Here is a 27,420-nt window from a genome sequence, read left to right on the forward strand (position 1 = left end):
ATGGAGCAGAAATGACAAAAAGGATGCGTTGAAACAATGTCATTGTGTTTTCGTGTCATTGTACCAACATATCCAAATGAATGTCCCAAATGTATGCTTTTTTCCATAAGTGCCAAAAGCTTTTGTGTCTGGTAGCCTGAATTTGGCTTTTAACTTTTTCAGGACAGTTCGGAATATTATAAGATGAGCTTACTTCAATTACCATTATTATTTACTGGAATTCGTGTTTGGACTTGTGGCTAAAATTGAAGGCTGCTTTCAAGTCCTCCACATGAGTTTGGGTGGTCAAGTGGTTAGAGTGTTTGCTTTTGTCGCCTGTCATATAATCCATGTGGTGATCATGTGTAAAACCCTGCATCCCTGGCCTGATATCTCGGGAATGATGTTGATGTAAAACCTCCCAGATATCTAGGACCAGTCATTACAGGTAATTTATAGATTAGACCATGTGTGAGGCTAATATGAAAACTGGAGCACCAAGCATGAAGGCACCATCTGGACAGCTCCGTCAGAATATACCATGTATGTTCACTGTATTGTACACTCACAAAGGAGGAATTCTAATTGTAAATGCAATGATTGATGAAGAGGAAAATTACCACATAATGCTTTCATTTGTTGAGTTTTTCATGCATGTGTGTATCATGTAATGGAATAAATTAAGAGGTATGTTTCAGATGTAGGTTTTAGTAGACTGACTGACTGAGTTTGTTTTACGCCGCTTCTAGCAATGTTCCAGCAACATCATGGGGGGGACACCAGAAATGGGCTGCACACATTGTACCCATGTGGGGATTCAAACCGGGTCTTCGGCATGACAAGCCAACGCTTTAACCACTAGGCTACCCCACCGCCCCAGGTTTTAGTAGAGGTATCTCATCAACATTGTCAAAACTTTTACAGTCTGGCCCTCCTTGAAGGGAGTATACATCCTCAATTCTGGATATATCCATGGCAGTTTACATTTCATAGGATGAAAGTCCCTGCAATAATGCTCATGTTAAAATTGAATATTTAGGGGTCCCTTGGTTCAAATGATACGCAACAAAGCTCAAGCACCTGTCGATGCCATTAATTGAATTTAATATATTAAAAATAAGATGTCTATCTTTATTATTAAACTGTAAATAGAAACTCCAATACCCTTTTAAATTAAGCTTGTCATATATTTCTGCTGTACAGGAACTGGATTAAGCATTTGCCCAAAGTACTAAACACACAGCCAGCCAGGCTCTTAATAGTCAAGGGGCGATGGGGCAGCCTAGTGGGTAAAGCGTTGGCTCGTCACGCCGAAGACCCGGGTTTGATTCCCCACTTGGGTACAATGTGTGAAGCCCATTTCTGGTGTCCCCTGCCGTGATGTTGCTGGAATATTGCTAAAAGCGGGGGTAAAACCAAACTCACTCACTCACTTAATAGTCAACCGTACGTTCAGGCAGGCAGGACAGCTTTAAGCCATTGACTAATAATGTAGTCATGTACGTTCACCTGCATGGACATACTTCAGTAATTCCTTATTTTTAAGCACTGAATATTTCATTATTGATCACTAAATTTTGTTGAAGTGTGACGAGCAGTTTGGTACCATATGCGGTCATGTGGATTAAGATGATGTGCTTATATATCCCCATGAAGTCAGTATTGAAGGCTTGTAGTTGTCAGTGCTGCTGACTCATATCTCCTGTGACTAGAATTGTGGGTGTCGTGCGTCAAGCCGTGACAGGCAGACAACACAGGTGTGTGTAACAGTCCCGGGTGTAATTACACCACATCCTTGCGCATTGTCCACAGATGTACAGATATGTGAACCTACAGTCAAAACACTAGGAATCATAAGTCTCTGTCCAAGCAATCCACAGTGTTAAATGGTTCATTTGAGCGAGTCGAAAATATCTTGTTTGTAACCTTGCTTATGGGGAGAAGGGTAAGTTTGTTTTCACAGAAAACCTGATGCTGTTTCGGTAAAGGAAGAAGCTGGAAATCAAGGGCAAATTTTGGTCACAATAAACTGACTGCAGATGAGTTTGGTTTGATCTTTCTTTCGAGACAGTTAATAAAAGGGCTGGGTTGATAGCTGTCATGGTATGACAAACCCATTGCCCCCTTCCCGCTCATCGGTTAGCATGGTGTGATGAGTTTTCAATCCCAGACATCGGTAATTCAGTCATATGTCTGTTTATCATGAAATGCGTTCTCAACCTTAGTGACATTGTGCCTGGCGATAGAGGCTGTTGTTGTGGTCTTATCTTGTTATCCGTGTCTTTGGTCCAGTAGATGAAGCATTTGTCTCGAGCGGAACCCTGGTGGTTCAATCCTCAGCACATCATACGTAAAGACTTGAAATATTGTACCTGTTGTCACCCTACCTGCTGCTTGGCAGAATGGGGGGCCGGTGGGGTAGCCAAGTGGGTAAAGCGTTGGCTCATCACGCCAAAGACCCGGGATCGATTCCCCACATGGGTACAATGTGTGAAGCCCATTTCTGGTGTCCCCCGCCGTGATATTGCTGGAATATTGCTAAAAGCGGCGTAAATCCAAACTCGCTCGCTCGCTTGGCAGAATGGAGACTGGTGTGAGTCGGTACACTGTCTGACTGGTATGGGAAACTAGCATGGTGTTTTAGTGAGCTGGCACTTTAACACTAGCAAGCTTCAAGACAAGTACAAGCAACAGTGCACACATGCATGTTGCCCAATAAGTGAACACAACGTTAAGCTCCATTACACTTCCCTTGTCTAGTGATACCACTTAATCTAAAGTTTGTGACAACCTCTCTTAATGATTATGCTTTGTTTCTAATACCTCACAGTCTGTAGCATAACAGTTTTACTCACTCACTCACTCACTCACTCACTCACTCACTCACTCACTCACTCACTCACTCACTCACTCACTCACTCACTCACTCACTCACTCATCAATCAAATGCTGAACATTTTCATGTCAGAAATGACATTTTCTGCGAGAAGTGGAATTTATTTACTGCGAAGTGAATGCGGATATTAAGAGTCGTGAAGGGTAGGGCAAGTGGCGGGGTGAGGCATGCTCGTGATTTACTCAACTGGCAGGCCGTCCGTCTCTGTCCTGACTGATGGATCTCTTATTGGTAGTAAATTATAACTTATTAGCTGTCGCTAAGTTGGATTAATGATCTATCAGTGAGCCTGTGGTATGTCCTCACAACAGATTTTTGAATATTTGACACAAAGGGTGGTCATAGTAAGAGTCGACAGGAAAATTGGGCACAAGCAATCAGTTTGTAATTATTGTTGGAGAGAATGCTTAAGTCCTTATTGAGCCGATTTAATTCTGTGTTTACTCCCGCTAGATGGTGTTGTTAGAATGATGGTGGATTCTGCAGTGTTGGCTGCGGTTGATCTTTATGGATGTGGGAGATTTCCAGCTTGACCTATAACGAAAATATTGACAGTAATTTATATCTTGACCTGAATGTTGACTTTATTGTGGGACGTTGTGGGACTTAAATGTACGTCGACACTTGACTCGAAGTTGCCTTGACACATGACATTTAGGTACTGTGACACACAGCTTATAAAATTTCAAATGACAAAGGCCTAATAGCATTGCAGGCTTGTTTCTGTTTTTAAGAAAACAATGTTTTACTTTCTTTGAATCAAGCATTCACTGTTTCCTTCATAGTAGCTCCAAATATACCTTCCCAACCTATGTGCTGATTGTAAATACATGCAGCTGTGGACTAAAAGTGTTATTATTTTAAGTTTGTTTTCGTTGATATTTCATAGTTGGTTAAATATTATTTAGGTTCTATTGTTGAAACATGCAGGAAAAGCTAATTATTTCCCTAGTTAGCAGACATTATGTTGAATTATTCGTGCAGGGATATGTTTCCTTTAGAATTAATTAAATGGTTGGGTAGGCTTGAGGATAAAGTCTTCACTTATCACATTGAAAGTGTGGGTTTGATTTTAGCGATTACTATAGTGTGTTACGCCCCAGATAGGCAAAGTGTTAGGAATAAATTGGTACAGTGTGTGAAGCCTATGTCTCGTGTCCGTAGTTTTGATATTGCTGGAATATTGTTGAAAAAGGAGTGTAAATGCAAACTTGCCCAAATACAGATTTGATCACGTGTTCGACAGCCCCAAATGACAGTAGATAAATATCATTGATAAATAGTTTTCATATGGCCCAGTGACATAAACACTTCTACCTATACCTCAGGCTGGGTGATTGATGTGAAATTTGTCCCAATGACTGACAGAACTAAGTCTCACACTGAAAATTATTGAAAAGATTCATAGAGAGTGTTGAAATGAGTGTTTTGAGCATTGTTTTGATATGAATTATGAGAGGCAAATGAAATCCATTGAAGCTGCCCTAGAAGCTCAGCTGATGCTGTGAGCTGCCGCGGCTTGTCATTATACCTGACAGGTATGCAGGTTTTCAGGTACAAGCTCGTTAGGGACTTTCTTGCTACGCTGTTGGACTTAAAATGCTCCATTTGGTTGCAAGGCGGCCCTGAATTGATCTTCTCAGGGAATCAATAATGTTGATGGTTCCTTCCTAAATTAGTTAGTGTCAATACTAAACCTTAAATTGTTCTGATTTAGAATTCAGCCCTGTTAGTAAATTGAACCAGGTTCTACTGTCGGCCAGACAGTGTGACATGGTATCGGTTTTCGAATTCTGAATCCTTTATGACAAACCTATTTCTACCGATATTTGAACAAACATTTCAGCTTTGTAGGATGTAAATGTTCACTCAGATATACAATCTTCTCTTATTTCAGCTCGTTTAACCCCATCCACAGCTAGGACAGATTACTCAACACTATTGATTAGTCTAGACACCATTGAACATTATGCAACTGTCACTTCACTCTTTAACACTGAAGGCATATGCTTATACTTGGCATATCATCAACAGTGTTCGTTGTATGAGTCAGTATTGTACCACTGTCCCATTGGGTGAATAATAGACAGCATGGCTTCTATAGTAATCCTGGACTGTCCATTGTACGCTAAAGTATGTCATGCCATTTTGTTTCCACCCAGTGAATGCGCTTATCAATTTTCCGTGTATGGAACATGCTAGCCATTTATGGGGCCTGTTTATGAGGGGAAGGGGTTCTAAATAGACGTGAATTCACAATATACTGTTCTTGGAAGGCTGAAATGTACACCTTACATGGCAGAGATCAAAATTAGCACTTGCCTGCTAGCTGGAACAGTTTTGTGAATGTTAAAGGTATCCTAAGGGCAAGTAGACTTGCAGGCATCGTGGGGGGTGTTGCTGTTTGTTAGCACTATTCGAAGGGGAAGACATTCTTGGTTAATTTCTGCCTTTGCATTGTCAGTATTGTGTTTTAAGGTTGTCAGAAATGTCCGTGTCCGATGTATGTACATGACGTTTTGTCAATATCAGGTCTGTGTGTCGGTGTCTTAAATGCCCCTCAGAGCAATATGGTCCGAGACTGTAATTAATGGAGTCTGGACCTGATAATCCACTGATTGATATTGTGAGCACATATTGTGTGGATTGACAAGCAATCAGACAAGTCACAGCTAGACCACCCATTTAATCGTCTTTTACAATCAACATAGGATGTTAGAGACCAGTTCTATCTCTCACTTCCCACAGGGAGTTTTAGCGTAGCATATGGTACATGATTTATTTATACTATAATATGTTTGACATTTGTAAGGTATTATATTTCATATATAAACTGCATTGATAGGGTGTTAATTGATATATGTCACTGTGAATGTAAGTTGTTACAGATTGTGAGGAAGTAAATCAAATTTGAAGATTTGAGTGTGAATCTGATTTTATGGAAGTGTATAAATTAACTTGTTGAATTGTTATACACGTTGCAAACTGAATTTTTCAACAACCTGGAGCTTTAGTGATGTCATCTATATTAAAATCAGAGCCACAAGGCAGGTTACTTCCACCAGGATTGACATTTTAAGGTTAGAGACATAGATGTCAGGAGTTGCTTCCCTTGGCATAGCAAGGATATTCAAATTGTTCGTTTGAATCACAGATACTGCTAAGTTATTATCCAGGGTTTTTGTGACATAATCTCAGCACTTGTTGGTTTTATCAAAGCATCACTTGAAACATTGTCCAATGTTATATATATACTGATGTGTTGTGATGTGATGACAGAAATATTGTTCAAAGTGGCATTCACAATTAACCATTGCAACAAACAGGTTTTGTACAAGTGGCAAGCACCACCAGTGGATTAACCTTTTCTCAAACACCTGGTGTCATCAGTGAATTTCAGATTTCCTTTCAAATAATTCTCATCACTATTTTGTGGGGTTTTTTTTCACCCAATGGGATCTGTTTTGGCAGATTAACAGGACAGAAACATTTTCTGGTGGTGACGTTTCAAATTATCAGAGAATGGATTGAGAGATTGTGATTTGTGAGCAGGCAGTGTCCTCTCAAATTCTGAATTCAAATGTTTTAACATTTTTACTTTGGCTGCTCTCAGCATGAGGATTTATTTTGGAAAAAGTATGAATTAAGACCATGCAAGGATCTTGGTCATGCAGCACTGTTACCATGAATGACACTGGATTCCTTTTTTTGAAAATGGAAATATAGTTTGTAGCCTGATTAAACTAATTACACACATGTTAACTGTGAATCGTCTCTAACATGTAAATACATTTAATTGGATTGTACCTCGAAGTGCAGAAATTGCAAAATAACGTTCTGGTACCTAATAGGATGGACCTCTCTTGTGTATATAAACTTTTGAACATTCTGGACTTAAAGACACTGTTCATTCTGAGTCGTTCAATTAAGCCTTTCCGAAGAATTCTGGCGTCACATAAGCCAAACATTATGATAATTAGGCCTTGAAAATATGTGAAGTTTAAAGAAGGATGATAAATCGTTTGACAACTGCTGCAGTTAAACGCAATTTGAAATGGATCATGAATAGCCTTGCTAGATTTATGTACAGATAGCTTTCCAAAATATATGCAGTAATAAAACTTTCTGAACATTTTGAAGTGAAATTTTCAACAAAAATGCCAGTCTTCTTGAGCAATTCTGCCATATCTGTAGAGAAAAGGGTAATTGTTTCATCTTCAGCGTAGAATTTCTTGGCAGCTGTTAAGTTTTAAGCAATTTCTGTCAATAACTGTCACAATAAGATCAAGTGATCGCATGGAAAATTGACAAAAATATTCGCAGGAATTTTCTGCCGATCTAACATTTTTATATTATCTTGTCCACTGCAATAATCTCATTTTCTAACTATGGAGATTAGCCTCCATTGGCGTGTTGTGAGAATAATCCAATTAAGATGTCAAAAGATTTTTGTCAGTGATGACATGATATACAATAAAAACAGCCACGTCTAAATTGAAAATAATTGCAATTATAGTTATCTGACATCAAACAGATCCATATCTTGAAAGAAACGTTAAAATAAAAACAGTTCTCTTCTATGAATTAAACTGAAAGCGTTTTCTTTGATTTAAGAGTAATGTCAGCGAGAAACGCTTGAATTATTTTTTTAAAAGGAAAAATGGGTTAAAGTGTAGTTGTCATATCTCACACCCAAATCCTTACTTTTTTAGATTTTTAATTTTTCTGTAGGTCAGTCACAATGGTGTTGTGGTTTCTTGTCCAATTTTTACCTGGACTTATTGATATTTCTGAAGGGTATTCATAGTTGATATAAATAGATGCATCCCTGTGTTACGTTTACAGTTACTAGTGCCCTTAATCACTCAATAACATACTGTGCAAAAGAAGTTAAGGACCACCAAATTCTTCCATGTAATATATAGTAATAGTAACAGGTAATGATTCAGTAATAAGGACCACATGGGTACATTGTGTGAAGCCCATTCCTGGTGTCCCCCGCCGTGATATAGCTCGAATATTGCTAAAATCCGTGATATAGCTCGAATATTGCTAAAAGCCGCGTAAAACTACTCACTCACTCACTCAGTAATAAGGAAGTATCTGGTGGTTCTAAGTTCTTCCCAATAGTGTATGTACTTAAATTACAAACCTTAGTGTAACAATGCATCTAAAAATAATGCTTACATGTTTGGATCCACAAGTTATACAAATAAGATTATCCAAAACCTTTCTGAATTTATTAAATCGGTGGCAATAAAAGCAGAATCCAACATCCATTGTCCAAGAAAAGTATCTGTCATATCAAACATAGTTTCAAGGCGTTCAGGTAGACTTATGGATGAAGTTTTTGCTTATCAATCTAAGACCTGGGTTCGATTTCACCACATACAAAACGGGAAGATGTTATTAATGTCTCCAGGGCAGTGGGGTAGCCTAGTGGTTAAAGCGTTTGCTCATCATGCCGAAGACTGGGGTTCGATTCCTTACATGGGTACAATGTGTGAAACGCATTCCTGGTGTCCCCTGCTGTGATATTGCGTAAATATTGCTAAAAGCTGCGTAAAGCCCAGCTCGCTTTCTCACTCACTCACTCACTCACTCACTCATTCACTATTAATCTGTAGTTTCAAACTAATATAAACCTTTCACTCACTCACTCACTCACTCACTCACTATTAATCTGTAGTTTCAAACTAATATAAACCTTTCACTCACTCACTCACTCACTCACAATTAATCTGTAGTTACAAACTAATATAAACCTTTCACACAATGGACATGTAGGACCCAGTTTACTCGTACATACTCGAGGAAACAAGGTCCTTCTCCCATTGTGAAATCGATGGAACTAAAATAATTATTTCTGTCTGTGATGAACATCCTGTGTTCTTGACAGCAATATGAAATTGTGTGACCACCTTCATCTCCGTATTACAGAGATTTGACACTTGCAGACCACTAGGGTGCTCCTGCTTCACGGTGTCACAAGTAATTTACACTGCAACATGACTGGTTGTTGATTCTGCCTCTGTCTTGGATGACATGTGATCCAACTATGATTTACACCCATGGAGATTCCTTGCCACTCCTCCTTCGGAACAAATACTCTACTTGTGCGTGTTTGTACAGTTCTAGAAGATGTTGGTCTATCTTTAGATTGGTCTTCAATTTTTTAAAAATATCGAACTTTTTCCTCATTTGGTAAACAGTTGAGATTTCTTTGTCGTTCGTGCATTTATCTCTGGTGGTGAGGCTAAAAAGAATTTTATAAATCGGTACAATACATCATGAAAACACGATTCTTGAAGGTTGGCACTTTTTCGGTCCCAAAAGAGTGTTTGGTGTAATTTGTATGTATTCCTAAACAGTACTGCTATCCGTGCTGTTGTGGATTCAGAAATAGCTGAAGCTGCCCCATGTGATTCCAGAAAGAATTTGTTTTTTGTTTCTTATTGTCAATTTTCTCGACCAAAATTTTCATTTATTGCCATTGGTAACAACAGGGTTTTGAGTCAGTGACACAGTGGCACTATTATTGCGATGTTGGTATTATGTTGGGGGAATGGTTGTGGGGTTGGATGGGTCAAGTGATGATAATGGCTTTATTTCGATCTGGTCTTTGAGGAAGCATTACTCGAAGTCGTTGGTAGTAATTTGGTGTCATTTTATCTCATCTGAAGTGTTTTAAATACTGCTTCTGTGGCAACAGTGATAGTTAGTTTTAGGCAGTTACTACATAGGATGATTGCCACTTGAGAAGGAATGTGCTCAGAGGAAATGCCATCTTTTTTGTTCAGTAACTGTAGCTGAAGTAAGAATGGTAATTATAAGAATTGTTTTTTTATAATCTTAACGTTTGATGTCATTTATCAGGTGTTGGGATTCTGAATGGTTTATGTACATATATTGCGATCGCATATTTGTTTTAGATAAGCATTTAAATCACTGTTAATACCGTTTATTTACTTGAAGAATAGTGCCACCACTTCTTCGCAGATAAAACCTGAGTCTCCATGAAGTAGTTAGAGGTTTGTTTTTTGCTTGGCATTTGTATTAAAATTTCTGGTTGCACATGTTCATTTCCTGCCTTTCAATATTCGTTTCCCTGATTTACCGAGGAATTGCTTTTTGTATGACAGCAGTGGTATGAAATTAGAACGAACTCTGTAGGTTGTCGTTGTACTTGATTATATCCCCTTGGATAGTGTGCTTTTTGTCACATATGACATGCTGAAGGTGACATCTCTACTGGTTGAACAAATTGAGGCGTTGTATTAATGGTTGAAGGTCGTGGCGGTGTGTAGCGTGCCTGCTCTCTCTTCAATTCAATCAAGGGAAGCGTTTGATGCCAGAATATAGGTGAGAGATGTGTGTTGTTTGTTCAGCAACTCACAGGAGGTGCATGGTGGTTTATGGTTTTACAACCTGAACATGATTCCACGATCTATTTTCATGACCAAGGGTTCAAACATTGCTTGGAATGTGCAAAGAAAATCACTTCTTTATGCTTTATGACCTTCTGCTGACGGAATCTAAAGGTTGGACTAAAATGAAATGGTGTAATATTATTGTATTAGAAAGTTTGCGAGGGTCTGTTTGTGATGAATTGGCAGTTCTGAGGTGAAATGATCTCGAAGGCAATATGGTGACTGAACACTAAATCAGGGTCTTAAAAGACCTGAAGGAACCAAGATCAATGCAGATAAGTAATTTAAGATATTTTGGTTTGGAAAATGTTGGTGTTTGAGCATTGTGTTAAAATATAACCAATAATCCAGTTTTATTTCTGTAACTTAATTACACATGAGCTTCACAATGGACAGAGTGTTATGGTGTGGCTAGCATCACAGAGTTCTCTTCTGTCTGCCAACACTGAATGTTTCAGTACAAGAAGGTGGTTAGGAAAATATTGTCTGGTGAGATATAAAAAATTGGAAATATGGGATGTCTACAAGATTTAAGTGTTTTTCGAAATTGTTTTTACAAGTAATCTGTAGCTGGTTTGTGTCTTGGCCAAAACAAATTTCAACAGTACATGAGTATATCCTTATCAGACCCTCTCTGGAAGTCTGATCACATATGCATCAGAATACATCATTCAATTGCCAAATTTCCAATGCACTTAAAACAACACATGTGCAACTCCAACTGGTCAAAATGGCAGAGTGGCAATGAAATTAAAGGGGCATCTTGATGAATAATATCCAAAGGAAGGAGCAGACTTTTTTTCTGCCGATTGTGTTTGGACTCTCAATAGAGTTCCCTGAGTATTGATGTTCTGATTGCATTTATCTATACCCCCTTTGAACAACACAGCCGTACACTTGACGTCATCCAGCGGCCAATTGGGACAACTGGTTAGTGTTGCCTGTCATACTTCACCATAGTCGGTTAATAGTATGTGTAATAGTCTTATATGCGTGTTCACTTAGAAAGGGTCTCGAGGGGAGAACAGGCCACACTTATCCTCCATGCCTAACCTTTGGATGCTTCAAGGTTGGTGTTAAGATCGTATCCATGGTTATTCCATGGCCATCTTCACAGAAACACATTTGTTGTCATAAAAAGTCTGAATTATCTACACCAAAACATATAAACCATTTTTTATACGGTTTATCCGATCCCAAGATACTCAGGTCTGGTTTGCAATTCCAAGCAATTGATATGTGATTAAGGACTATCAGAGGAAATGCACCAAGCATCAGCTGCCCTTGAAATACTCTAGTTGATGATTGTTATTGGTAGTAAATAATTATTGTGTCCAGCACGTCCATTAAGCTGACCTTTAAGTCTTTGTTTGGTTATTTAATCCCCTAAAGAAGAAGAAGAAAGCTCTCAAGGATGACCTGTCTCTTCCAATTTGTGGAAGTTTTGTCAAGTTGGTATTTTGCTGACATCATGTTACCCAAGGGAATTAGATATTCACTGACAAAATTGCTTCAGATTGGATGATATATATCCAGGTCTGGTGATGCATAATTGAGCAGAGGGTGTTAAAATCAAAGAGAATCGTGTTAATGACACGTTAATATGTTATGTTCTGCCTTTTGTAAGCTTGCATTATTGGGATATAAACATGTAGAAATGATGTAATATGGTTGTTATAACACGGTTCAGGCTGTGTCATATCACACTTGGTGGTAATGCCTTTAACCAATTTTATTAGAATTCATTCAGTCACATCTCAATGCCCTTGAAACCCTCTCAACATGAAAGGCAGGATGAATATGCTCTTTAAAGGATTTTGTGAGTATTTAAAACACTCCGTTCTTCGACAACTTTGATTCAAGAAGCATTTGTTTGCCTCCAAGCAGCACTCTTCCACCCACGAGGCCATTCATCTTCCTATCCACCCTCGAGAACAGTTTGGACACGACCGAGGAAGATGTTCATGTTTGGTCCATCCTTCTTAGTTCATCCCTCCTCCCTTCCTCCTTCCATCCTCCTCTTCCAGTCCCTCCCTCCTTCATTACCCTGCCCTCTCTTCGTATTCTCCCTCTGCTCTGCTATCAAACAACAGTAGCATGCCATCAAAGGGAAAAGAGTTGGGTATTAATAATGTATGCTCCCAATTTGCATTCAGGCTCTATCCATCAGCGTAAGTTTGGCTGATCTCCAGCACACCAGCCCGTTGTTGCATCTGCCAATAAGCCGTTGGAATGGACCGCGGTGGCTGTCACCTCCCGGGGGACTTGCACAAACCATTAATGAGAGCTGGGTGGAAACGATGATTGCTGTGAAACCAACGTGCAATCAACTAGTAGAACGGCCAGGCCAATCGTATTCTGTTCACTGCTCTCTTTCCTCTATTGATGTAGCTAGCGTCGGTTCTCGCTGTGTATGCTCCGTGCTAAATAATTTATGTATTTTCATATTGGAGTATCGGATCCTTGCTCGCCTGTTTCTCTGGTCAGTGTAGTCCGTAGTCCGGGATCTGTACTTCTGACACCAGTGAGGCTACCAGTGCCCACCCATCTCCAATCCCCAATGCTTATGGAAACTGCCACCCAGACGCCACCGGTAAGCTCTGTCTGTCTGTCTCTCTCTTCCGTCTCCGCACCCCATGTGCCTTGATGGCACACAACCCACCTCATGACCCCTACCAGCGGAGCACCATTCACCCAGTGAATGAGAGAAACATGAATGGACAGCTCTGGTTTGCTATTGTTATTGTGTACTCAAGAACAGCTTGTCCCCTTTCTTTACCTAAAGAGAAGTTGAAACGGCTTTGTGTGTGTCTTATCGTCACACATGAATGCTAGCTCGAGACAGTTGCTTAGCTGTAAGAGACCTCTTGCTCGTTGAATCCTTGTCCCCTGTAATTGAATCTAATAATTTCCCCATTTTCTGAGCAACGGTTGATCTTGTGAGTCGATTGACATCCTTTTGAAATGACTGATAGTAGGGAAAATAACGGCACTCCTGTGACTCAATAAGGTTGTGTGAAGGAATGTCTATCTGATGGCAGAAGCAATGTGTGAGAAGTTGAAACCTGTTGCTTGCTTTTGATTGAGTCTCTGATTTCCTATACCAAGGGTCTCTGATCATTACCTATAGGAAAATGACTTTGCTTCTTTCACAACTGAGCTATTTAAATAATGAGGGACAAGGGATTTTCTTACTACCATTCATTTTCTGAATACCTGTATAGATATATCTGATATGACTTGATACAAGGTTGTAGGGAATATGGACTATATATACATGTTCAGGAACAGGTCGTCTTTTCGTTAGTTCATCATTCAATAATTTATTCCTTCATTTGTGGGTCATTTATCCCTCCATGTTGGTATGATTAATTCTTCATTGGTCTTTGATTTATTCTTCTTTCAATGGCGTTTTTTCTTGCCTTCATTTGTGGTTCGTGTACTCCTATGTTGTTAGTTTGATTATTCATTCCTTCATTTGTGGTTCATTTCTTCCCCCATTCATTGGTAGTACATTAATTCTTCCCTTCATTTGTCCATTCATTCAATTGTGCTTAAGTTTTGCCCTTCATTTGTGGTTCATTCTTTCATTCATTGGTGGAATATTAATTCTTTCCTTCATTTGTGCCCTCGTTTGTGGTTCAGTTGTCCCCTTTTTTGTTGGTTCATTTATTCCTTCATTTGCCATTCTTTTATTAACATTTTGTTCTGTATTTTTTTCCCTTCATTTGTATTTCATTCTTTCATTAGTTATTCATTTGTTCCATCCTTCATTTGTTTGTTTATTCCTTCAATAGTTGATTCATTTATTCCCATTTTGTGTTTCATTCATTTATTCATTTCTTCATTCATCTCCTACACATGTGATAACAATAGCACTTAATCTACCTAGAATAGACAAGAACAATCCCACGGTCCCTTCCTGATGGGTCGGCCATTGCTTGGTTTCAAGAACTGTTATTAAAAAAACCCAGGTAAACAAAGCCTGTTTTATCACTAAACATGTCGAAGGAAAGTACTAAAAGTATCGGACATTAAGATTGTTGATTTTCTTACACTTTGAGCTCAGTACTGTAAACAAAAGCTCAAGTAGCCTGTAATGAATGTGTATTTTGTCTCACAGCAAAATGTTTGGACGGGGAGGTTTGAAGGACTCGTGTTGCAGGAGTTTCTCACAGTAGAAGCTTCCAAGACGTTTCTGTCTTTGATGTGCTTTGCCTACAAGAAGAATGACAGTTTTATGTTGCCTCATTGTAAGCATGTGTGATTGGATCAAATATATTGCCTAACAGCTCGAATGTAACCAGGTATTTAATGGAAAGAGCCTGTTAGAAGGTTTGATCATGGAGGGTTACATTTTGTATCACATTTTTTAAAGATAGATTTATTTACCTCTGTTATTCAATATATCAATGGAGCGACTAAGAACTTATTTCCTGAAGGGTCTTTATGGTTGAATCAGGAGTTATGTATTCATTGTAGTATTGATTATTATTTTGCTTTGGAAGATTCTGTCAAGCAATGATGATTTAGCTCACCTGATTATGTGATGGCGCGTGTCTCTGTGGTGTCGTCATACATTGCTATATTTTCAGCGTAGATTAAACTTTTTTGTGAAATTCCTGTGTCATCACTGTTTAACCCTTTATGTTCAACAGAATCTGTTCGGGAATATATTTGAGACTGACTATTTTCCGTTCTTGGGCCTATATTTATGGATATTTCAAATTTTATTACTTGAAATTTTGTTCTATTGTTAAACATGCAAGCAGAATTAATTTTGTCCCTAGTTCTCACATTATGTTAGCTATATATATGGATAGTTCTGTAAATAAAGAAGTGGTGTGGTAGCTTAGTGGTTAAAGCTTTCGCTTGTCACACTGAAGACTCAGGTTTGATTCCTCACTTTAGTGCAATGTTCGAAGCCCATTTGTGCTCCTTGTTTTCATATTGCTGGAATATTGCTGCAGCTCACTAATTCACAAGAAGTACATAACTTGATCGTATCCTGATCCACATTTGCAGTAAACTTGTTTCAATCTGCCCCAGTGACATAAATAGTTTGACTCCCTGCTTGGGAAGGTCTGGATACATGGATCTGAAATATAATTAAAGACTGACACTACCATGGGAGAAAAACATGATGATGAAGCAATGTTTGTTTCATCATCTACTTCTATGCTGTCGTATTCATGCAGGAAATGCTGTGAAAAGCTGCAATACTGCTGATGCGATTTAAAGCATCAATTGGGGCGGTGGGGTAGCCTAGTGGTTAAAGTGTTGGCTCGTCACGGCGAAGACCCAGGTTCGAATCCCTACATGGGTACAATGTGTGAAGCCCATTTCTGGTGTCCCCCGCCGTGATGTTGCTGGAATATTGCTAAAAGCGGCGTAAAACCAAACTCAGTCAGTCAGTCAGTAAAGCATCAATTACTCACTCGCTCATCTCTCATGCAGGAGAGCTTTAGTTGTATCACTTCCTTTCATTCCTTGATTTATACCAACCTAGACACATACATGCTGCTTTCATTTTTGCCAAGCCAAGGATTTGACAACCAATTTAAGCAGATTTTTCAAAATGATAAGTTCAAGATTCACATTTCAGTAATTAAAATCATGTTTATTTTCCAAAGGTTAATTTGATATTGATGTATTTTCTCCAAACAAAAGGATTATTACTTAATATTTTCCATAACTTTGGGCAAGGAACTTGTTTTTTATCTCTTTCATTTGATTTGAACCTTGGTAATATCAACTCGTATATTTACTTATTTCAATATCTCATATTGAGTTTGAACCATGGTAATATCAACTCGTATATCCACTTTTTTTCAATATCTCATATTGAGTTTGAACCATGGTAATATCAACTCGTATATCTACGATGTGTGCCTAAAAATATCCTGCAGTGTTGTTCAATTGATTTCCATGGCCCTATAATTTCTCCTTCCTTCTTCAATTAGATAGCAATGAGGTAGCAATGTCTGCACTTGCCTGATTACCTTAGCTTGATTACCTGAAGTCCTTAATGATAAATATTTGCACATGAAGTGTATGCGGCTCTGTTTGACGGCTCCGGTATTGTTTTTCTAGCTGTCAGGACACCATCCGTAATTGGATGGTAGCGTCATTGCATCATGGCATGATCGTAGTCATCAGTCAATAATTTGTCACCTCCAAGGACCATCGTAAGGAACAAGGGTTTCCTATGAAATATTCACTGTCTGGATTGGGGTTAGGTTCATCAAGGAGCCAGGAGTTTGTACTGCAGTACTAATTGAATTCCCTCTTGCTTCTGGAGAGATGGCTTTAATGAATACATCAATGTCTCCTGTTACTGTAGACCCAAGTGATGCTTTATCCACCTTGTCAACCAGTGCTTTGTAATACACTCTTTTAAAAGTCCGATTTCAAATTTCCTGCAATTTTCCCCCCCAACTAAAGCAGGTAACACAATTTCCTTCGTTCGGGATGCTCCTGGGTTTGTTGTTACAAGCAGACCGTCTCATTGATTTTTTTTCCCTTCCCGCTTCTCAGCTAATGCAAGACTGATGAAACTATCCCAAAGTTAGAAAATTGGGTTGATTCCCTTCACACAATTGAGATGTGCTTTTTCATGCTGATGGGGTTTATTTTGAGCAGATGCCTCAATAGGCGAACAAATGGACCCTGGTGGGCAATCAAACTAGGTAATAGGCTGGTGTTGGAGGCCGGACCGGGTCCCATCACTTGAGCTGGACCAGGAGCATCTTGAGGTCTGAACTGTGACATGGGGACCCATTTGATGGAGGAGATGCCACCCTGTAGGTAGAGGAGACATCATTGCGATGCTGGACACTCCAATGAATGGCCATCAGGCTTGCCTCATCTGCAATCCGCATTGGTGGACGCGATGGGAGAAGGCCCACCATAGAGATCAAATGGCTGCCAAGGTCTTTGAACCTTCTAACGAATCCTCATTCGTCTGATTTCATTGCAAGGTTGTGCCCCATACTTTCCTTAGTCTTGTCAAGATGAGAAATATAATAACCTCGGTAGAAGAAGAATGGGTCCATGACACTGCTGCCAATGATCAGACTATTTTTGTAGGTCTTGTCAAATCGGGGCTCAGAAGAGAAAAAAACATGATGGAAGAGGCAAGGATAGATTCTGCGTTGAAACGAGCATGTCATTGCAGACCTTGTACCTTGATATAGTTCAGACAGTATGGACAACAATGATGTACGATAACCTGAGACTCGTCCGGTCTATACTTCGACAGTGGAGGGTGGTGTGTCAAAGAAACCAAAATGTCTAAAAAGAATTAAGAAACCTTGAGATGTCTTTGATATGTTTAAGAGACTCTTTCAATTAGTTTTGATTCCATCGATCAGAAATCTAGAGCCCAGGATTTATAAATCACATATGGAGGGAGGATCAATAGAGTCAGCTCGAGGTAGATATTGAGCCATGACATTTTAACATTTCAGTGCCTTATTGTAGTAAGGATAGAGAAGTAAATTGAAGATAAAGTTATTCTGACATAGGATGAAAAAATTGAGGTACTTGGCTTTGAGTATCCTCAATCTGATTTTCTGCCTAGCATTAATCTTTGATTGTTAATATTCATGAGGTGGTAGGGAAGCCTAATGGTTGAGGTGTCCACTCGTCACGCAGAAGACCCGGTTTTGATTCCCCACATTGGTACAATTTGATTCCCCACATTGGTACAATATGTGATGCTAATTCTGGAGTCCACAGGCGTGTTATTGCTGGACTATTGCTAAAAGAGATGTAAAACCATACTCACTCACTCCATGAGGGTGCAACCTGTTTGACTGTGTTATAATGCTAATGTGTGTCTTAAGGGGTAAATGGAGGAAGTAGTCTTGTAGAGTGTTTGATCTTCATGCTGAAGACCAGGGGGTTGGTTCTGGATATATTTGTGGCATAAAAAATAATTGTGTGTCGCAAGCCATTTAACTGTACCACTTTTACAAATCAGTGACTTCATCCACAACACTGTTGTAAAAATCTAGCGAAAGTTATTTCATTCCGATAATATTCAGAGGAAGCCGATACATTTCACTCAAAGTGACAGGTTGGGTAGTAAATGTTTAAGGCACAGACTGTACCTGAGTTAAGTTTCAGAAAAAAAATCAGGAAGTGAAAAAAAACCTGATAGTACTGTGGTACTTGAAATTGATAGTACATTAAGGAAAAGGACCTGCAAGTTTTTTCCCCCACATATATTGAATATCAGATTAGTTTGTAGCCACTAGTCTGAATTCGAAACAAGGCAGGAATAGTTTTTGTGGAGATAATAACGCTCTCACTTAAACTGGAACCAGGGGTCTGTTATTTCATCACAACACTGACATTTTTTATTATCTTTTTGTTACACTTGTTTGGAAACCCATTAATGTAAAAACGCATACACATGTGACGTCAAATGGTTTAAAGAACAAGGGCTCATTTTACCATGAGTGAGTCCCTAAAATACTCATCAATTTACTTGCAGTTTCTCATTTATCAAATAACAACAGAGTCATCTGCATGACTGCATAATTAATAATTGCTTTAAGAATTGAAACTGGAACTGCTTAGACAGCAGAATATTTGATAGTCTTCAGCAAAAATGAAGACCAAATAAGTTATTTGCTTCAGCAGAAAAAAATTAGTGTATTGTTAATAGGGGCAAATTATTTCTACTACAGTCATGAAATATGATACAAGCGTAAACTAGCCATGGAACCTCAAACAGGTCGGATGTGTTAATTGAGCTCCAAGCATCATATAATGTTCGTTAAACATTTATGGATCTTGCATACAGAAGGGTACAAGTTGTTTTGGTGAAGCGGAAGGTGTCCCAGTCAGTGCTATCTATTTCTGATATTGCCGGGATTGGGGTCATATGGCACCATTGTCTTGTTCGGCTAGACTTTGTAATGGGGTAGAATATTATGTCCTGTAGACATGCAATGTGTGGAGTTCGTAGGCTCCAGACAACAACCACATGGTCACATGCAATGTGTGGAGTTTGTAGGTTCCAGACAAGAACCACTTGGTCAGGATAATTGTGACGGTGTGATGTGTGTTTATGAATGATAGAATTATGCATTGTCGCATATGAACTGTTCATTAATGATCACTCACAGCAAGGTAGTCTTTCTAAAATAGCCAGGGTCAGAGCTTCTAAATAGAACAGTCTGGCCCCAAATCTGGACAATGAGATCTGATTGAGGTCAATTTGCCCTTGAGGTGTTGATCTGGAATTCACCATTTTCTGGTTCCTTGTATTCACTTTCATGGAAACCAGAACTGATCATTTTCTATTATTTATTCATTCCATTCTACTTTTTTTGTATGTTTACTTCTCAAAGCAGTGTTCTATGAACTTAAATTCTGACTTTACATACAGAAGAAGTATAATTAGCAATAGAAACTAAAATGTTTTGTCAACTAGTCCTTAAAAATGACATATTTCAACTGGTCATTATGATACCTTCACTATAGTCCAGTTTGGCACTGGTCACAAGACCAGTGCCAGATGTCTGTGGCTCCTAATTTAACCCATACACAAGATAAATCCTTGACACACAAAGGTTAATAGAATATGCAGAGCTGATATACATTTGCAAATTCAGAAGTTATATCAGTATTGCTAGAGATACATTTGAAAACATGGACTCAAAATCCGTAAATAATAGAAAAAAGCAGGATCAAGGTTTGCCATTAATGCCATGTTGTTATACAATTCCTTGTTACAGAACCAATTAACCTTCAAGAACTGCTTTGTTTCTGCCTTGTATATTACCTGGATTGTTCTGCATGACCTTTGAAAGCCACCTTGTTTTCACCTTATATTACCTGCCGTATGAGATAAAGCCAAGTGGTTGTGTTCCTCATAGTGGTAATAGGAAGGTTTTGCATCCCCAGCTGCCTGCCTTATGAAATAGCCGCATCCAGAGGCCACAATCTCGTCAGCCATTTTAGCTGAGAGTCGTTTCAAAAGGTTAAAAGCTGGTTTCTTAAGTGGTATGATCTGTGGCCTGTTTGGGCGATGTGAAAATGACGAGAAGTAATAACCTCCCTTGGAATCTTTGTTGACAGGGAAGCTTTGTGTGACGGTAATCAGGGCAGACTTTGTCGTGGCCGAAGAAGCCATTAAATTACATCCATTTCGCTGATTTTCCCTATTAACTGGTGTCTGTGGTGTGTGAAAAAAAATTGGAATTCAGGATTAATTTTTTTGTTATGACAGTCTTCATGTAAAATGGCCTCATAGATTTTACCAGGTGCTTGTGTTTACTGAAAATATTCAAAAGGATGTGGTTGTTATTATATCATAATACTACATAACCTGTTGTCTTTACTCGTGAAAGGGTTGTGTTATTCAAACTCAGAAATCGCTGTCTTCAAAACATTTTGACTTTAATTCTAGAGAGCATTTTCGATTGTTTCATTTAAGGTGACTTGAAGGTCCATAAATATTCCATGGGGCCTTCACATTTTGTTCTCCAGGGAGGAAAATTCAGTGGAATTAGGTTAGGATGGGAAAGGCATGCAACTGTGTTGGTGGCCAAGCCAACGGACTGAATGATTAACACCTGTGAGGACCAGGAGGTGGTTTTTTGCCTATTAACTCATGGAGGAATTAATGGAGATGAAAGTAAAGATTATCTAGATCAGGTGCCCTTGAAAAACTAAGAACAACATAAGAAAAAAAAATCTAACAAAAAGATCCCTGGTCCATTGACCAAGTCTTCAGTACTGTATAGAGGAATTGCCTTTGATGGATGCTTTGTTCTAATGTCTTCGGAGGAAAATCCAGATCGAGCATGCAATGCAGTGACATAGAATTGAAGCACTTGACGCAACAGAGAGATGCGCTCAGGTCGTCGTCGTACAACAGCACATGCTCAACGGGCGGATATTGAACTGCTTGTCTGTATTGATTCCACCAAATTGATTACCCAATGAAAAAAGCATGCTGGATCTCTTGCACAAAAAGCAACACGGAAATTTCCTTTGTATTTGAGGAATCCCATAATGGGCTGTATGGACTGCACCTAGGAGTGCATGTTGATGTTATTTAGGCGATTCCCACCTTTTTGTGTTGGTAGAAGAGTTAAGACACCATCCCCTGACCTTTTCCATGGAGGTTTGATCACAGTTGCTCTGCTCACTGAATAAGCATCATATCACATCACTGTTTATCAATTAACTGTAATCTACTTATGGATTCTATTATCTGTAATTTCAGCTGCTTTTGGGTTCTTGTATCTTAAAGGTTGATTGCACTGCCTGTAATAATCGCCTCAGGTTGATAATAGTACTTGCCTGATGCCATTGAAATGTTAGCAGTTCGGCACGGAAAGCTTTCTTCTCTACATGGTCTTTGTCTGTGAGGAACAAGTCCGTTATTTTGAATCTGTAATGAAATGGAAAATTTATGGAAACTGTCAGTGTAGCTTCCATGACAAAGGAAATATTGCAGGACTTGAACACAGACTAGTGTGGAGAGAACGCAATGTGCTGCAACCATGCAGTGATGTTAAACTATTGATTACAGGACTCGATTCTCCTGTAGAGTGAGTGGCCCATTGATCTTAAGAATCGTATTTCATTAATTTTTTCATCATAGTGTTTTAGTATTATTGATACAGTAAGATTCCGTTAAGTCAAGTGGAAAATGGCTTTATTTGACAGTGACTAGGATATTAGAAAAACTTAAAGCTTTGCTGTCATGACATGCTGGCATTTGTTCTCTGTTTTTTATTTCAGAATAAATCAATTCTTCTTTCTCACAGGAATTTATTTGCACACCAAACAAACAAAACAAATGTAATCAAGAAATTAAAGGAAATTGCTTTATCCATGCCTAAATGTCATGTATCGGGTTTCAGAAGGTCAAGGACTTTCACTGCCTCGGCACCTGTATCAGATTCCCCCTACTTCAGTCCTTGACATGTATAGAGATTATTGCACAAGAATGTATGTAATACTGAATTTATGGGGGTCAGAATTCTTGTATTACCTGAGCAAGAGCAAGGATACTGCTTAAAATTTTACACAAGTTATATAAAATCAGTATGACACATTTGTGTGTGTATTGTTTTTTTTATTACCTAATTATATTTCTTAATCCTTTCCCCCTCAGAAGCATCCTCTTGTGGCAACCATTGTTGTAGAAAATTTGTTAAAGGATATCAGCAGTCTTCTATGTTATTGTTTTACATACAATTTTTATAAACTTGGTTTCTTCTAACCCTGTAGGTGTTAAAACTCATAATCACCTCCTAACTAGCTTAAAACATTGGAGGTGAGTTAGTTCACACACACAATTCCTTCAGTTCAATTTCGATCCATTAAGCACAATGAGCCATGCTACACAACTTTTCCAATAAAGAGATTTTGACATTTCCAAATACTCAACTACTCTGACAGAAGTTCTGCAAACTAAGCATGTGAAGTCACACCAAGATCAAGCCGTGCATGAAACCATGTCCGTTTGATTCACATGGCAGGCCGACCTGATCTGCTTTGGTGGGTGATTTTGAGGACGGTGACCTTGGATCAAGCTGCTTCTCATTTCTGATCTCCAGGATCTTGCGTAGGAACATACATGTTAGAAAACCAGGATACCCCTAGAGTTTATTGGTAAGGAAGAGCATGACATAACCGAACATAAGTGGAATTGAAAACAAATGCTTTGAAACTCGCAGGTAGAATCAATGATCAGCCTTTAGATCACTCAAGATGCATTAGTGAATGTCGGGCTAGACCACTTCGACAAGGGAGTGGGCCTCTTGGATAGATGCTTTTCAATCATGTCCTTAAGCTGGTTTCAACCTCTGACAGCACTTGAGATTTATTTGCTGATTTTAGTGGAAATGTCTATTTGATGTTGTTACTATTCCACGTTGGTGGCAGGTGCCAGGGAAAGGTGGATGTCTACCTTAGATTGGAGAATCTAATTGTGTTTTCACTGTTGATTTAAGATGCTATTTCCAATGCTGTTATCCGTTACTCTATAAACTGGCTGTGTGAAGGTGCTTCTAACACCATGTTTGGACTTCAGGTCCTAGGCTCTCAGCACCATTTGGAGAATAAAAGAGTGAAGGTCACAAGATTATTGAAATGTTTTCATTGTCAATCCTTAGCCTAAGTCTGTGTCATTTCCATATCATCTTTGACATCACGATATGTAGACTGAGCAGTCCTCTTTCTATACAGGTCTGCAAGATGTGCCTTGCAAAAACAATATGGATTGCCTGGTGTGTTGTTTGATGTGTCAAGATTTCTACGTATCAAGATGTCATTTCAGATTCTTTTAAGTTTTATCTGCCCCTTTTAAAGGTTAGTCCAGTCAGGAAAAGGTTGTTCTCGATGGTACAGATATTTCTGTTTTGATGATATCCAAATGAATACTCAAAATACAAACTGCTCGTGCAAAAATTGACCTTGCTTTTGTATTGATTATGGCCAAATCCCAGGAAGAGTAGCTAATTCCATAGCTGCAGTTTGATGAGCCAGTTTGACCATGTATGATGAAAAGGGCTGACTCAAAGCCACTTGTCAGAAGCAGGAGGTCCCTACGGAAGGTCCAGTTCTTGATTAATATCATAAACATCACCCCAGGGTTTTGCATTCATGAATTTATTACTAGTGCTGATATCCACGGGTTGGTAATATCTTTATGGATGCATTCACGGCTAATCAAATTACCTGGTCCAGTGTATCAAAGTTGCATTAGCCATTGTTGCTGTGCACATTATCTTCTGAGACGCTAGTCAGAGTTTGGTGTTAGACAGGCATGGAAATCGACAGTCCATCGGAGAGAACAGAATTTAGGAAGTGTCAGAGCTTGAAGAAATTGTCTGACGAAAAAAAATTGGTTGCTCTAAGACATTTCTCTTGAAATGGGGAATAGAGGGAAGTGCATGAAAGTTGACAATAATATCAGGATACATATTCAATCATGGAGTCATTCCCTGTCAAAAAACATACCATATATAGTTTGACATTCATGAGGTGTAGCAGTACAAGACGAAATTCTGATTGAATTTCCCGTTCAGTTTATTGGTTTTGCTCAAGAGTGTCACGTTTTGATTTGATTTGAGTATTATCTTTTGGCCTGACATAAAGTAAGTTGGCAAGAGGGCCTGATCCTGTTCTTTCAGCCCTTGATTTGAAGAACAATAGCAGGCTTGACTTAATGAGAACTGGAGTGTGAAGATTACACAACATTGCCTGTGGACATTTTTAGGCAGGAGCCGTCTGCTGCTAGAGGCTCGGCTCAAAGATGGGTGGAAGCACTACCAAAAGTAATTTCTTCCAATTTGCTCGGCTCATCCCATGGTTGAGGCACAGTGACTGCAGCCTATCTCAATCTACACAATCTTTTATTGACTGAAGGGGGATGTGTGTCTGTCTCACAGAAATCTCTGATTAAAGCCGAACAGGATCTTGCTTGGCAATTCTTGGTGGCCAATGTCCTCACTCATTTGACAGACAGATATATGTTGCCTTGCTTTAACCTTTATGTTCACTAGCTGACAAGACTTGTTATTACATCTTTGGCCAGAGCCATAGTTTTTCTTCTTGTCCCTTTCACCTTGATATATGTTGGCAGATAATAGGCTTGAATCTTCCTGATGGGACACTGTATATTGTGGGTCAGACATACACAAAGATATACACCTCCACTGCTACTTAGGGAATCAATTTAAGATGGTTGAGACCTACATATGAGATCTGTAGCACCTGAACGCCCTTTGGACATCCTAACTTCACCTTCAGTTCCTCGGAGGCAGGCCTTTCAGACATAGCTGCTTCAGAGTCCTATGTCCGTCATCTAATGTGCTTTGCCTCTTCGCCCAACAACACTGGAAGCTCAAACTGCCAGTGAATGATTAAATGCTGTAAATTTGCCATTTCACGCCTTGCTTCCCTCTTTGATGAAGTGGGCGCTTGCTTGAATTATGATGAAGCCAATGGCATGAAAAGAGTTTGCAGTTTGACTTGGTCTCCTTTACCTAGACAGTGATGAAAGCGAGAGACTTAGCCAGATAATGCAATTGGATTTTTGTGTCTGCTTCCCATGGGAGTTATGGCAAGAGCATCTTTGCTATGGTTTTAAGGATTGCTTAAGAGAGCGTCCCCAATATTGAGAGATAATATCTTTATTGTTCTCTTCCCAGACTTTGTTGTTCCATGGCCATGCCCAGGAGACGGACGTCATTGTAGGTCAACTTCTCCAATGTTTTTGATCCCGGTCGTAAGGGGGTGTGGTAGAGTGTAAGGGGACAGTTCTCATAATGTCTTCGAGTCGTAAATCTTCTGCATTGTCACATCAAATTCCTGTAGTTCCAGGTCGTTAAAACTCATGTCCGTTGTTTTTACTCCCCTGGGGGTTGTTGAAATGGAACTGGCATAGTCCAGATTTGCCTGATCTGTCATAATGGCATTTTTTTATGCAATGCTCAACAAGTTGATTATCAGTTAGGATTCTCACCAGTTTTTCCTTCATCTTCTTTCTGAACATGGGCTCCCGTGGGTATTCAGGAACGGAGTTGGTACCCAGTACCCAAAGCTTTCAAAATAACAAGCTGAATTGAGGATAGGATGGTTATTATGTCAGGGCCCCAGATAAGGGGTGTATGTACGGATATAGAATTTGCACGATACGGTAGGAAATAAATTTAGAAAACGTAGCAGATACGCACCACAGCATTGGTGTACAGCCTTAGAATCATTTACAGACATATATATCTGAAAAAAGTATTGTTTTATTGTTTATTGATCTGTTTACACAAGAGTAGCAATGTTGTGATGCATATATGAGACAAAACACAAGATAACTGATAGTTCATTAATTTCCATTCAGAACTCTAAATGTACTCATACAGTTTTTCCAGTTTTCCTATATTAAAAACATAAGGACGACGTACTCCTAATGTTTAAAAATTATCTGGAGCCCTGTATGTGTAATCTGGTTAGCTATGTACAACTCAAAAGAAGTTCCAGAAAACTTATTACTATGGGTAATCCCATGCTGTGATAGATTGACTATAGTTATTTGACATAATAGGGTGTTCTTTAGTCATTTAGTACTATATGTCATTGTTATGTGGGGGAAGTGGGGTAGCCTAGTGGTTAAAGCTTTGGCTTGTCACGCCAAAGCCCATTCCCCGCCGTGATATTGCTGGAATATTGCTAAAAGTGGCGTAAAACCATACTCACTCACTCACTCATTGATTGTTATGTGTATTCCCAAAGCAAGGGGGCGGTGGGGTAGCCTAGTGGTTAAAGCGTTGGCTCGTCACGCTGAAGACCCGGGTTCGATTCCCCACATGGGCACAATGTGTTAAGCCCATTTCTGGTGTCCCCCGCCGTGATATTGCTGGAATATTGCTGGAATATTGCTAAAAGTGGCGTAAAACCATACTCACTCACTCACTCATTGATTGTTATGTGTATTCCCAAAGCAAGGGGGCGGTTGGGTAGCCTAGTGGTTAAAGCGTTGGCTCGTCACGCTGAAGACCCGGGTTCGATTCCCCACATGGGCACAATGTGTTAAGCCCATTTCTGGTGTCCCCCGACGTGATATTGCTGGAATATTGCTGGAATATTGCTAAAAGTGGCGTAAAACTAAACTCAGTCAGTCAGTCAGTCCCAAAGCAAGACTTTGTTTTCATGTTATCAACCAATCACTAGCTTTATCAGATTCTTTTGTATACAGACTGCTGTGATCTTGGTGGAATATTGCCTACTGACCAAAAATCATTCACTTATATTGGCTCACTATTGAAAACTGTTTCTCACAACTGATGCACTTTGTGGATACTGTTTTCAGCGGAGTTTTCTTCTTGTTGCATGAAATGAGGCATTACGCAATCGGTTTTTCTTAGGAGAAATAAGCTACACCAATCTATCAATGAACTTTTCTTGAGGACAAGTCAATTAGCGGTAAAGTTTGATCAGAATCATGGTCCTTTGGACAAAAGTAAGTCTTGCTTGAAGACCAATTTCCTATCAAGATGAAGGACTAAAAAGAATTGCTCACATGTAAATATTTAATCGTCACTAACTTTTGAAGTTTCCCACATGATATAGAAATATGCACCTCCT

General features: G+C 39.2%; 1 protein-coding gene across 9 annotated transcripts in view; it reads left to right on the forward strand.

The window, feature by feature from the left end:
- The window catches only part of LOC124256979 (nucleolysin TIAR-like), a 223,072-nt gene that overhangs the window by 110,926 nt on the left and 84,726 nt on the right, over positions 1 to 27,420 (forward strand). The window contains exon 1 of one of the 9 annotated variants that reach the window (XM_046690942.1): positions 12,720 to 12,898. The exons of 7 other annotated variants lie outside the window; for them this stretch is intronic. In XM_046690942.1, coding sequence (XP_046546898.1) covers positions 12,740 to 12,898 — 159 coding nt within the window. In that variant the 5' untranslated portion in view covers positions 12,720 to 12,739. Of the gene's footprint in view, positions 1 to 12,719; positions 12,899 to 27,420 lie in introns of those variants that run through there. One more of the 9 variants, XM_046690941.1, reaches the window with a different exon arrangement.

The sequence above is a fragment of the Haliotis rubra genome, unplaced genomic scaffold, assembly GCF_003918875.1.
Source record: "Haliotis rubra isolate DU_JTF1 unplaced genomic scaffold, ASM391887v1 Scf646, whole genome shotgun sequence".
Lineage (NCBI taxonomy): Eukaryota > Metazoa > Mollusca > Gastropoda > Lepetellida > Haliotidae > Haliotis > Haliotis rubra.